Here is a 13,536-nt window from a genome sequence, read left to right on the forward strand (position 1 = left end):
GACGGAGCATAATGAGTCATATTGTCGGAATGCTCCAATTTTCAACGGGCCTGGAGAGAGGGATCTGTCATAGTTACGGAGCCTCAGAATAACCAGACATGCTCCCAGGCAATCAATCATCCCTCTTCCTCTCAACCTTCCCTCTCTCTCTCTTTTTCTCTCCCTCCTGGTGTCAATTAGTGAGACATTTTCAAGCTCTCTAGGTACTAGGCTCAATTAGACTAATTGAAGTCAAAGAGGAAAATAAACACTGCAGTGGAGAGTGTCTCTCGCAGGAGGACTCGGTTCGGCAGCTGTGTTTTTTTACAGAGCACACACACTCTTTCTTTTAACACAGTGCTCCTGTGGAGTGACACATACCTGATGCTTTTTAGATGGCTGCTCTTTGTACCATTAGTGACTGTGTTAAAGGGGAAGTTCAACTTATTTCACATTTGAGTGCTTAGTGGAAGATTTCTAGGTAACCCAGACATATCAATTGCTTAATTAATTTTGCAGACTAATTTAAATACCCCCCCTTCCCCCAAACTCTATTCATTGGTGAAATATACATTATGCACATTGTACACACAGACTGTGTTCAAAAATGCTCCTTGTGGTCCTTGTGATGTCTGCCTAGTTGTTCATCTGCTGTACAGGGGGCTGTCATGTCTAGCTTTTGTAGCTGCTGCTGAGCTTAGCTGGGACACAGTTAACCGAATTCTGAGCATGGTCAGAAAATATTCGGCTAATCTGCTGACTTCGTTGGGAACTACAAGAATGCGAATTTGAACCCTGAACAGCTGATGACAATACTATGGCAATGCACACAGCCTTGAGACAGAGAAGTTTTCTAGCTTTGTACTTTGACTGGGGGACTGCGACTTGACTGCGACTAGGAGAGCAGCTGCCCCAGCATCATTCACCCATCAAGCGGGGTACAGGTAGGCGGTGGGCAGAGAATCTCCCCGGTATGGTGCTTTGTCAGAACCTCCCATCCACCTTGGCACCCAACTGCAAAATTCCATGGGGAAGCGCAGAAAGGCGACGGCTGCCAGATGTGAGGCACGTGCCACAGCCGATCCTCCAGTCGGGGCTCAAGCTTTAGCACGCCAGGTTTAGCTTTAGCTCTAGCTCTCCAGGATGCTCAGACTTGAAGAGTGTGTGAAACGTTAGCCTTGTGATTGGTCAGGGGTACGATGACGTAAACCTGACCCACTTTTAGGACCATCCATTCCACATCGAGGGGAGAGCAATACTGGTGAAGTACAGCAGACATTTAGAAGACTTTGGAAAGATATTCATAAGACACACCTTGTACATAAACACTGGGGCCCCTGAGGAGAGAGATCAGCTTAATTAATGGAAATGAGCACTGACTGAAGCTTGATGAAGTATTTCCACAGCCTATAACAGTGCATCTCATGTTGCTAATGACCTAATCAGCTACTGGTGTACACTGCTGACACAATCTTCTGCTGATATTTTTCTTAAAACAAACAAAAACAAATGCAGTGCTTTATCCCAACCCCAGCTCTACAAACTACAAACCACCACCAAGAAGAGAATTAACTGAACCGAAATGGAAACTGTAGATCTTTGTGGGGAAAAAGTCTTAAGTAGGTAAATAAAAAATTATATATAATAATATCTATTTTGTAAAACAATCCCTGCTGATATATATGAATATATGTGGCTATAATGGCTATATATTAGATTTATATAAAGTAGATATAATTAATTAAAAAAAATATTTGTTTTAAAATTACGTTTCAGGGAAATTAATTATTCTAGGATACAAACATTGAGACGATCACATTCTAACAGTAAGTAATTATTTCCCCCCAAAAGGTAGCTAATTATTTCGAGATGCTGCAGCACACTTAACGTTATCTGTCGTCCTCTAGAGTTCACCCAGAGACTCAGACCGCCCTTCTCCCCAACTCGCACTGCCCAGTGTTTCTCCTCCACACCGGCGGGTGGCGATCTGTAGGATCCGCTGGTCTATTTCTCATCGCAGAAATCCTGAACGAAGCGAAAGCAGGCTAGTAACAGCGGCTACACACTGATGAGCCTTGGGCTAGTTCTATATAAGTTAGGTAGACGGAGAAAATCCCTGAGTGAGCGTCTCCTCACTGGAGTAAACACGCTTTCAGACAGGCGAACCACTCTCAGAAAATGGCTGAAAGCAATTCTGGTAAGCTGTTTTAATCATCACCCAGGGAAAGAGGAGCTAGCTATGTAGCTAGCTAGCTAACCCAGATTGCTAGCAGGCTAGCTAGCTAACTATTTACCTGCCCCTGTCAAAGGGCTAGCTACGTGCTGCTGACTGTTCACCGCTGCTGTGACTCTCAGACTCCAGTTAACCTGTTTTTATTCGCATGTGTGATCCGTTAAAGTGAGCAGCTCAGTCAGCTGTGGACAGCAAACAGCACTGCAGCAGGGCAGCTGGCTTAGCTAGCTAGCATAGCTAGCTAAGTTAGCTAGCTAGCTAACCTAGCAGGCACAGTAGGTTAACTTTAACTTTATACAAACATTTAATGCAAAGCCTTTCGCTAGCGATAGATGAAGAGTAGAATATACTAACGTTAGCGAGATGTTTTGATATTGCTGAGATGTGATCTAGCTAAAACAATGGCACTGGGGTTAATGGGAGTATCGTTAGGGTGGTATTGCATCCTAGCCTAATTCATTTTGTCCTTCACTCCGACAGAAAGACAGCTTAATCATAAGTACAGAGGCCGATCTAAATTATTAACACGTTAACTTGTTTTAACGTCCATATCAACGCGTGGCGATTATATGTAGCTACGTTTCATCCAGGATGAATCTGGTTTCTTATTCGAGTTTTTCGGTCCACCTTAAATTCTTCTGCAGAGGCGATGTTTCGCCTGCAGGTGGCGCGGTTTGCACCCTTAATCTGTGTAATCGATGTAAAACAGCACTGGCTCAGTCCTTAGCACAATTTACACTTAAGTGTTGTTGTTGTTGTTACTTATTATTATTTTTGTTTGTTTGCATACATACAAACACACACTTGTGTCACTGGGGGGCTGTAGGATGTGCAACAACTCACTTAAGGTCAAAAGTCAAGAACTATTGATATATAGACATTGCAAACAGTATCTTGCTGTCAGGATGTTTGTTTCCAAGCCAGAAATTGCCCTGCCCAATATGAATGGACCACAGTATAAAGGGTTAATATGCATTATCCAAAAGCTCAGCCTAAAGAAGTGGTGTTTCATTCATATGCATATATGTATAACATATATAATATAATCCTTTGGTTTCAGACTGGCTTAAACTGATCATCTTTGACATGCCATCATATACTGTATGCACATTTAATATATCATTTTGCCATGATATATTGTAGCCTAGCACTGTTGGCACAGGATTACAAAACTAGAAGCAGAAAACCTCAAACGCCAAACATACATTGACTGTATTTGAGGTAAAGGACAAACCATGGGCATTTTACCATTACTGTATAAGCATTTGGATTGCATTCGGAGTCCATGATTCCACACTTGAGAGCTCTGCAGCGTTTGACAGCGTTCATCATGCTGTCAAACAGTTTGGTTAACTGCTTTGCACTTTAATTCTTTTTTAAGACCAAGCCGGTGACATGAAACATGACCACGCCTCTTCCCCTGGGATTTCAGACCAAGAGAAGGAGATGGCCACGAATGCTTTTGAATCATTTACGGTATTATACTTTTATACAACAGCTGACCTGTTATAAAGTATTACTTGTAGTTTGTACCTTTTCAGTGTCATTCACCACTTCACTCCACTTGCTTTCACTTAAGGCTGGCAACTATGAGGAGTCTCTGAAACAACTTGAAAGTCTTCAGGAACTGAACAAGGAGGACTATAAGATTGCCATGAACAAAGCTGTTGCTGAGTTTTACAGAAGTGGGCAGGCAACCACTGGCACATTGAAGCAGACGTTAATGACAATAAAAAATCAGGTAAGAAAATATGTAGCTCTGTTTTTTTTAGTTTGTTTTTTTTGGGGTTTTTTTTAATAAATGACATGATTTTCAAAATATAGTCCATGACTCAATCCCTGTATGGGCCTGCAATCTCCTTAGATTTAATGAATTCCCTGCATGTGAAGTGCCTGCGTAGTTGGTTTATAATTTAAAGGCCATCCAGACAAACATGGGCCTTGTTTTCCTTAAGCCTGAGTGTTTTCTAATGTTTTTGTAGGTTCACACTGCGGTGGAGGACATTGACGGTTTAGATGATGTAGAAAACAGCATCCTCTATTACAATCAAGCCATCATTCACTACCATATGCGGCAGTACTCAGAAGCCATATCTATTGGAGAAAAGCTCTACCAGTTTCTGGAACCTTTTGGTATGTTCCTGAATTTGAATCATCCATTTCAGCAATCAGTACTTTTGAATGTGTGTATAAGTGCATGGTCATTCATATTTAGTTGAATCTAGTAGTACACTGATCAGTGCATGCATTCATAGCAGCAATGTTTGACTGCTGCTGCATTAATTATAAAATAAAACTATGAATCTTGAAGTCATTGTAGTCATGTAATCTAGTTTTCTCTGAGTGTCGAAGCTCCCGCTCTGCTACCTCCTGGTGTAGTGCGGTAAAGTGGCATGGCTTGATGGCGTTCTCTGTCCTAGAAGAGAAGTTTGCTCAGGCGGTGTGCTTCCTGCTGGTGGACCTTTACCTGCTTACCTTCCAGCCAGAGAAAGCACTGCATCTCCTTGCCGTTCTGGAGAAGCTCTCAGTACAAGGCAACAGCAAGAATGGTAAAGGCGAGGTAAGGAAAACTGAGCCAAAAACCAGTGTGTTTCTGCCAATAGTTGCTAGTTTGCTAATGTCATGCCATCTTTTGCTTTTACTCTCTGGTCCCTCTCAGTGTAGTTGCAAAGAAGGGCTGTGGTGTTTTAGTTGAGACAGCAACAGAACCCTGTTTAGCAGCACAGATGCTTTTATGTATAGTATTAATAACCTGCTTTTAGTTCAAGTTTTGTTTGTTTTTTAGTAAGACTTTATGTACGGTCACAAAACAAGAATCGGTGTCAACTTTTAATGAAGAACTTTTGCAATGATTAAGGAATCTTGTATTTACACTCAAGTGGAGACTGTCTGTCCAGGTGCCATTTCGAAGTGCAAAGTGCAAATTCTGCATCCACAGGAATCGAGTAAGGGAGGCAGCAGATCCTATTGAGGATAAGAACAGGGGCCTGAATGGAGAACAGGTTACTTAGACAGACTTAAATGTGGAACTAAGCAACTGTAATCACACTGGTTTCAGATAGTTGTGACAAGTAGTAGCAAACTTGTAATAGATTTAAGCTGCCCGTGTCAATTCAAATACTCTTATTGTTAATATACTATTACTAATCAAATGTCCGTTTTTCTATTTTATTTGTAGGGTAACAACAACTCAGCCAGAGATTCCGCTGCTCAAAAAGCTGAGTTTGCTGCCATGATCGAGGCAGCCAAGTCTCGAATGCACCAGGTGAATGCTTAAAATTCTGTTGTGTTGATAGTTGGGAATGGCTATAGGCTAGTAGGAGTTCTCTGGCCATGAAGAGCTCATCCTATTGCTGGTATTTTAGTTTAGTTCCCATAGATGCCATGTGGGAAAAGTCTTTAGTGTGAGGATGACTTTGTTCCTATTTTCCTTATAGTCTAAGTTTAGCCATATCTGGGCATAAGTTAGGGATTTAAAAAAAACCTCCAAACAGGTGCTGCCCCACTGTGGTATTATGGGGTAGATCCATATATTGGGTAAAAACTACTAACTTAACAACTAACATTTGGAGAAAAGCACCAATTTCTGAGTGAATGAGTGCCTTTTTATATATGTATAAACTTATCCCTGTTTTTCTTTTGCAGTATAAAGTGCGAGCTTATATTCAGATGAAGTCCCTGAAGGCCTGTAAAAGGGAGATCAAGTCTGTTATGAACACAGCTGGAAACGTGAGTAATTTTTGCCTTATTGTAGAGGCACAATACCACCATAATTTATGTAGAAAGGATGAATAGGGGCAGTGGTGGCTCTGTGGATGCTCTATGGAGCAATGGATGCTCTATGAGCAAAATTAATGACAGGGTTGTGGGTTTGATACCCATGTTTGACAAGCTGCCACTGTTGGGCCCTTGAGCAAGGCCCTCATTTCCGGAATTTAGCAGACGCTCTTATCCAGAGCGACTTATAAAAGTGGTGGTTCTGCATATTTTTGGTTTATTTTTTTACTATTGGATGTTTAGTAGACTGACTATGTATGTATTTCCCTCTCTTAGTCTGCACCTTCCCTCTTCCTGAAGAGTAATTTTGAGTATCTGAGGGGAAACTACCGTAAAGCTGTGAAACTCCTCAACAGCTCCAATATTGCTGAGCATCCTGGACCTCTTAAAACGGGTACACAATGCACATCCATTTAAAATGATTTAGCAGTGTCTATTGAAGAGTTCCTTACTTCAGACTAACATTTTGCATTCCAATATATCACCTTATGAATTATTTGTGGCGTCACTGCGAAGATAATTAAGGGGAATGATACGGGTATTGTTTTTGATATTATTGCCTTAGTGATTGGTTTGTGTTGAAAGATGGATGATTGTGGGTAAACCCTTTCTCTTTCCTTGTAGGTGAATGTGTGCGTTGCATGTTCTGGAATAATTTGGGTTGTATCCACTTTGCCATGGGGAAACATAACCTGGGCATCTTTTACTTTAAGAAAGCACTTCAAGAGAATGACCACACATGTGCACAACTAGGAGATGGCAAAAACGGCCAGGGTGAGTGACCACGATTTGATTTACTAAAGGCAGCATTAAAAGAGCAGTTTACACTATAATAGCAGCTCCAAAACCATGTTGATGGCCCACTGGCTTTTAATAAAAAAGTTGTCTCGGTCATTGCCACTCTGGGTCCCAAACACTGCTAACTGCACTATGTAATTATAGTGGAGGTGCACAAGACATCTGTCTTGTAACTATGCATAACCATAGTCAAATTGGGGGGGGGGTTTAAAGCATGATTTGTATTTACAGCAGTGGTGTAAAAATAAATTACACTCCACAAGTGTAGGATCGGGTCCTCTTGGTCTGTATGATTCACAAGAATTTGAAAAGTAAATACTGACATTACTGAGCTTTAGTCAGTGCTACCTTACTTTCATCTCAACATTTGCCATTTGCTTGCTAGTCCAGATGTCCTCTCTGTCTCATATTTAGTGGAGCAGTGTAAATGTTGTCATCATTTATTGTGTTGAGTAACTGAAGTCTTGCCAAATGGACTAATGAGTTGCATTTTTATTTTTGTTTTCTCAAAGCTAAAAAGTTCACAGGCATCCCAATGTGCGCTCTCCTGGCAAATAAGCGCTATGAGCTGCTCTATAATTGTGGCATTCAGCTGCTGCATATTGGTCGACCGCTGGCTGCCTTTGAGTGTCTGATGGAGGCGGTGCAGGTGTACCACTCGAACCCACGTCTCTGGTTACGGCTCGCTGAGTGCTGCATCGCTGCCAACAAAGGGGTAAGAGAGAAAATCTCCACAGGTGTTTTCGAAATGTTCAACTGTTGACTGAACTTACTAATTTTGTCTTCTTCAGAGTTCTGAACAGGAAAGTAAAGGTCTACCCAGTAAAAAAGGGATAGTTCAGTCCATTGTTGGGCAGGGGTATCATCGCAAGATCGTCTTGGCATCACAGTCTACGCAAAATACAACCTACAGGTATGTGGCCTTGCTGCATTTGTGGTTTTATTAACTGCTCTCCTGCAGGCTTGTTTTTCACTTGTCTATTCTTCTTAATGTAAGATTGCTGTAGGCATAACCTTTCTCTCTCTTGTTTTACACTGTGGTTTGGATGTTGTCCAGGAGCGCAACTATTTTTACTCCCCTTGGGAACCTGTACTGATGTTTTCCTTCCAGAAGATGGCAGTGTTCCATTTTTGAATGTCTGTGGAAGGATGAATGCTAGCACTGATGCCTTTTTCAGATGCATTACTGTGATTTTGGAAAATGCTTTGTTTTGATGTGTGCTTGTTTGTATCGAAGTGAGGGCCAGTCAGCAGCGATCCCCGTGGCCAGTATGGAATTTGCAGCGATCTGTTTGAGAAATGCCCTGCTTTTACTGCCAGAGCACCAACAACACGAGAGTAAGCCGGACAACGGCTCAAAGAGCTCCAGCCAATCAGGCAGCACGGAGAGCGGCAGTGAGAACAGCGATGCCTGCAGGTGGGCACACTTACAGAATGTGTGAAAATGCCACACATGCCCAGAGCACTACTGAACAACAGTAGGCAATAAACATTTACATCACACACTCTCATCTGTGTGAATCTGACTTCATTTACAAAGTAAATAACAGTGAAATGCTGACTCTGAAAGAGACTAATACACGTGTGTGTATTTAAAAAAAAAAAAAAAAAAAAGTTGATCCTCTGATATATGTAACCCCCTAACACCTCACTCTTTACTTGAGCATGGAATAGGTTGTGGGTTAGTTGGAATAGTTGGTCCAGTAATCCCACATTAAACCCACATGCTTTAATTTACAGTGGAAAGGGCCAAGAGGGGGACAAGTTCATTCCTGCTGCCCCTTCATCACCTCTCAGAAAACAGGAAATTGAGAACCTCAGGTAAGATCAAAGAAATCCCTTAAATATAACTGGGCCTTCACCTTTTATCCCTCCTTTCATATTTTTCCACCCTTGCCCTTGTAGAAAATAATTCAAAAGCACACTTTGTCTTTTAAAGACCTATTTTTTTATGTATTTTTTTTTTTTTTAAATATATAAAATGCTCAACTCTCTCCCTTCCGCCCATACTCCTTGTCACCTTTTCTCCAGCTCGGCTCCGGGCGTTTTTCATTTGTTTGCTTCGGCTGGCTATCCGGACGCGGTCGAAAGGAAAGGGTGGGTGGGTTTGAGGGGTGACCCTGGATTGACACCCTGATGCGGTGACACGTTTACGAGCATAGCTGCCACTTACTCAGGTTTCACTTCCCGGAATCCTGGAAGCCTTTTGTGTCCCAGCCAGCCGCTGAGAGTCCTGGGCCTGCTCTCCAATCCCACCCCCAACCATCCCCCTCCTCCCTTTCATTCCCCTTACCCCTTTAATGATGGACTTGTGGCAGAGCTGGAGCTAACGGGAAACAGAACAAAGTGGATAGTTACGAAGGAGTGCAATTATTAACATTACCTCCACTCAGTGTTACCTTTAGGACAGGCTACTTACTAATTACTGTGTTTAGTATGATCTGGAGTTCATAGGAAGTGTAATACACTGGCATGCAGGTAAAAGGGGAAAAATAAATAATAATAATAATAATATTGAAATAAACCCACAGAGCTTTGTTTCCTGTTTCCTCCAGTTTTTCTTTTTTTTTTCTTTTTTAAACTTTGATTTACTTTTTTTACTTGGATGACATGCAAATGAAAAGAAAAAACAATTTACAGAGCAAGTCATGTTTCTCAAAGAAGTTATGGTAAACTCTCCTGTTGGCTCAGTCACCTCACTTCGTTACCTCGCTCTTTTAAACATTCGGGCCAGACAGCATCTAAACCTTTAAGTATTTGCAGTTTCTGAGGTGGTGCTGGGGGTAACTTGGCTATGTCTGGCATCCATGACAATCTTTGAGTCACAGAAGCCAGACGTTTTCCTGCACTCATTTATTGACTAAACAAGTGAATGTGGCGCCATGGAAAAATTTATCTAAATCTCCTAGAGTGTGTGATTCATTCCCTGAGAACATACTCTACCTGTTTCTGACTGTTCAGGAGTTTAATTCTGTCCTCCTCAGGAGCTGAATTTGCGTTAGATATTGAACAGCAGTGTTTAAAATGTTGATCAGTATCTTGTATTTCTGTGTAACTCTCACACACAGGTGCTGTATTTTAGCCTGTAGTGCGTACGTGGCTTTGGCCCTTGGGGACAATTTGATGGCTCTTAACCATGCAGATAAGCTCCTACATCAGCCCAAGTTGTCAGGATCCCTCAAGTAAGTCTCAACTTTCATGCCTTTCCTCAAAGCCCTTTTGCATTCCACTCTAAAGATCAGTATTATCCTTTTTTTGGGTGGATACCTGAATGACCGGTAAATGAATGTATGGTTCAACCAGTCCAGCCACAGGATTTTTTTTTTTTTTTTTTTATTTAATTTTTTTGGTAAATTCCTCTAGGTACCCTGCCTTCTTTTAAATACATTTATTTTAGTTGAATACATCTTCTTTTTATTATAACAATAAAAAAACATAAGGCTATGTAGTCTAAAATGTTATTGTGTTTAAATTATTTCACAATATGATTTTATGAGCATATCTTGGATATTGTCATTTACTTTCTGACCAGCTGTATGGTTCATCACATGGGGGATGTAAATACTGCTGTTAAATTTGAGAGTAGCGCAGTATGTGCAGTGCTTTGTTTATACCACCTTTATAGAACCATAAAAACCCTTAATATTTTTGCATCTTATGTATGGTGAAAATGTCTTAAAATATTAAGTTATATTGTCTCTGTCACACAACAACTTTGTATCTCTGAAATATCAGCTTTATAGGAGAAGGAGAAAATCCTAACTTTCAATGGAAGTCAGTGGAGCAAAAAAAATCTATTGGCCCACTCATCATAAACTTGTGATGCAATATAAAGAACAACTGCTAGATTTAGGTCTTAAAATGAAAACGGTAAAATGGAGAGGGACATTTTTGTCTAATAGCTGTTGTTTGCCACATTGCCCACGCTTACTTTTACAGATTGGTAAATGGAGCCATTGCATTCATTTATTTAAGAAGTCCTTGAAAACCAATGGCCGAAAAGTTTAGTTTTTAAATTGGTTCTTTCTGTATAATTTTTTTTTCCCCAATCATTTTATCTTATGTACTATTCAGTAGCATAAGTGCCATATACAGTTGACTGCAGCTCAAATTGCTTAATCTGAAATTAATTTCTTTATTCTGAGTTCTGCTATGGAAATGAGCCTTCTCAGCCATTTAGCTCAGTTTCTGAGTTCAGTTGTGGTGATAACACTGTGTCTGGTAGGCAATAACAGGGTTATGTCTGTCTGCAGGTTCCTGGGTCATCTATATGCTGCTGAAGCTCTGATCTCTTTGGACCGAATCTCTGATGCTATCGCTCACCTTAACCCTGAGAATGTTACTGATGTGTCGCTAGGAGTGTCACCCAGTGAACAAGATCAAGGTACACACACATGTATACATACAATCTTTAAACAAGGAGAATGTCACTGATGATTTTGGTTGAGGTGTTGGATTTTTTTAAAATAAACAAATTATGTCCTGAACCTGCAGGTTCAGATAAAGGTGATCTGGAGCCAGTGGAATCTTGTGAGTATTCCCAGCTGGAATTTTGTCACTGACCAGTGTAGTGTAGTTTAATAAAACATATTAAAATTAGAGCAGACTGTGGTTTGTTCTTTGACCAGCTTATGTGTGCAGTGGTCTTAATCTTTTTTGTCTGTGTGTGTTTTGTAGCAGGGAAGCAGACACCTCTTTGTTACCCCAGTACAGTCAGCTCTGCCAGGGCCATGATGCTTTTTAACTTAGGCAGTGCTTACTGTCTCCGGAGTGAATATGAGAAAGCACGCAAGTGCCTCCATCAGGTAAAAAAACAAAAAAAACAAACTACTACTAAACTTTTCCACAAAGAAGCAATATGGGAGAACGTGACTAATAGCAATATGATGTGTTGATTATTCTGTGATTAATGCCTTCAAAATTAAATAATTGTAGTTATTGTATTTCTGTAATTATGCTGTGTTTGGTTACTTGCTTAATTGCACTGTGTTCATACACTTCCATTTTTGCTGTGTGTGTGTGTGTTTGCCAGCTTGTGGATTCTTCTTACAGGAGGGTTTAGTTTGCTTTCGCTTTTACTGCCTATTCTTTGATTTCTCCATAGCTTTCCCATGTGCACTGTTCCACTTAGTCTGACAAAGGCATATTGTAGTATGAACATTATTGATATTACTGGTTCTGTTGTTAGCAGTAGTGCATTTTGCTTGTAAATGATACTTTGGGCTCTGTGTACTTTGGTTATGAACACATTTGTGGCATAGCAGGACCTGGAAATACCGGGTTTTATCAAGATGGCATTTTAAACGCTGTTTTTCTGCTCCCTCGTCTGGAGGGCATCACACTTGTGTTCTTTTAGTGATTACTCACAGAACAAGGGCAGAAGAGACTGCGAAGCCGACTTATCGGTCAAAATTGAAAACTCACAGATTGCAAATAGCTGCTTTAGCCTGGGACTACAAATGGTTCAAATGGTCAAAAAAACAAAACAAAACGTTAGCAGTTAAAAAAAAAAAAGTGCTGTTAATTCAATCTGTTAACATTCAACACCAGTCTTACATTTGATCTTACAGTTAGCAGCGGGATATAAAATCACCACTACGTCAATTTGCCCTTAAATGAAAACACAAACACAACATACCAGTAACGGATCAAACAGTAGACACTCTACTTAGTCATTAGTCAAATCAAGCGTAAGACTGGTTGATCTTGCTTTGGTGGACTGAAGTGCTAAAATGGTCGTAGTTTCTTTAAAAAGTATGTAGCAAAACCCCCTGTAGTAAGTTCAGTACAGGCTTGCATTACCATCTTTTTGTTTCCTTATCTTCCTCTGTAGGCTGCTTCTATGGTCAATCCAAAGGAGATTCCCCCAGAAGCTATTCTATTGGGTGTCTACCTAGAGCTGCAAAATGGTATGATCAAGGCCCAGATCTTGAGCTATAAGTCAACACTACTATTTTTTTTTTTTTTTTAATTTTTTATATATAATATATATATATATACACCTTGTATCTCTCTTTACCTTTTTTTTTTTTTTTTTTTTTTTTTTTTTTTTTGCTTTTTTGAAATAATATAAATCAGTTGTTTATGGTGAATGAACCAGCAGAAACGCCCAGAATGACTTTTTTTTACATGGACTTCTATTGAAACAAAGCCACCCCCCCCCCTTCTTCTCCTGTAAAGTTTTGGAGATGCAAGGTTTATTTATCATTGTGTCCTGTATAAAGTGAGTTTTACAGAACTTATCTCCTGCCTCCATCCATCTTCCTTAACAGATAATCAGTATCTACAGTTTTAGTATAAACGAGGTTGATTGATCTGCTTGGCTCTTGCAGGTAACACACAGCTGGCTCTCCAGATCATCAAACGGAACCAGTTACTCCCGTCAGTCAAGCCCTCGTCCTCACCAGACCTGCGCAAGAAGCCACCGCCTTTCCAGCCAGGGCAGCCCATTCAGCCCATACAGATGCCATCTTCCTTCACACAAGTACAGCGCAAATGATGTACATACTCACACCCCAGTGTCATACACCTTTTTTAACACTCTTTACTATTTATGAGCCTGGAGCAGCTCGGTGAAAGAGGTTGGCTGAAGAAACATGAAGGTTGAGTGGGATTCATCTCTTTCCACTGAAGAGTGGTTGCTTTCTGAGAACTCATCATCTGTTAAAACTGTATATTGACATCACCTGGGGTTTATGAAATCCTAAATAAATTTTATTTACACTAATGTGGTGGTTTTCAGGTTGTGT

At 40.6% G+C, this 13,536-nt stretch overlaps 1 protein-coding gene across 2 annotated transcripts; it reads left to right on the plus strand.

Moving 5' to 3' along the window:
• Positions 1-2,010: 2,010 nt before the first annotated feature.
• cnot10 (CCR4-NOT transcription complex, subunit 10) lies at positions 2,011-13,514 on the plus strand. 2 transcript variants are annotated; one of them, XM_072679619.1, is made up of 19 exons: positions 2,011-2,176; positions 3,594-3,688; positions 3,792-3,953; positions 4,195-4,345; positions 4,633-4,772; positions 5,391-5,477; positions 5,858-5,941; positions 6,266-6,383; positions 6,614-6,763; positions 7,300-7,502; positions 7,579-7,700; positions 8,025-8,204; positions 8,528-8,608; positions 9,856-9,969; positions 11,041-11,171; positions 11,282-11,317; positions 11,465-11,592; positions 12,621-12,696; positions 13,120-13,514. In XM_072679619.1, exons 1-19 carry the CDS (start codon positions 2,158-2,160, stop codon positions 13,284-13,286), a joined length of 2,244 nt encoding a protein of 747 aa, XP_072535720.1. In that variant the 5' UTR covers positions 2,011-2,157; the 3' UTR covers positions 13,287-13,514. The 2 variants fall into 2 exon arrangements, with proteins under 2 accessions (XP_072535720.1, XP_072535721.1); XM_072679620.1 differs by having other exon boundaries at positions 4,636-4,772.
• Positions 13,515-13,536: the final 22 nt, after the last annotated feature.

Source organism: Salminus brasiliensis, chromosome 5 (genome assembly GCF_030463535.1).
Source record: "Salminus brasiliensis chromosome 5, fSalBra1.hap2, whole genome shotgun sequence".
NCBI classification, from domain to species: Eukaryota; Metazoa; Chordata; class Actinopteri; order Characiformes; family Bryconidae; genus Salminus; species Salminus brasiliensis.

Bases quoted from the DNA above. Each gene is read 5' to 3' on its own strand.
- cnot10 (XM_072679619.1), top strand. The intron at 6,764-7,299 runs GTGAGTGACCAC...GTTTTCTCAAAG, and splicing joins AGATGGCAAAAACGGCCAGG to CTAAAAAGTTCACAGGCATC. The intron at 8,205-8,527 runs GTGGGCACACTT...TTTAATTTACAG, and splicing joins GAGAACAGCGATGCCTGCAG to TGGAAAGGGCCAAGAGGGGG.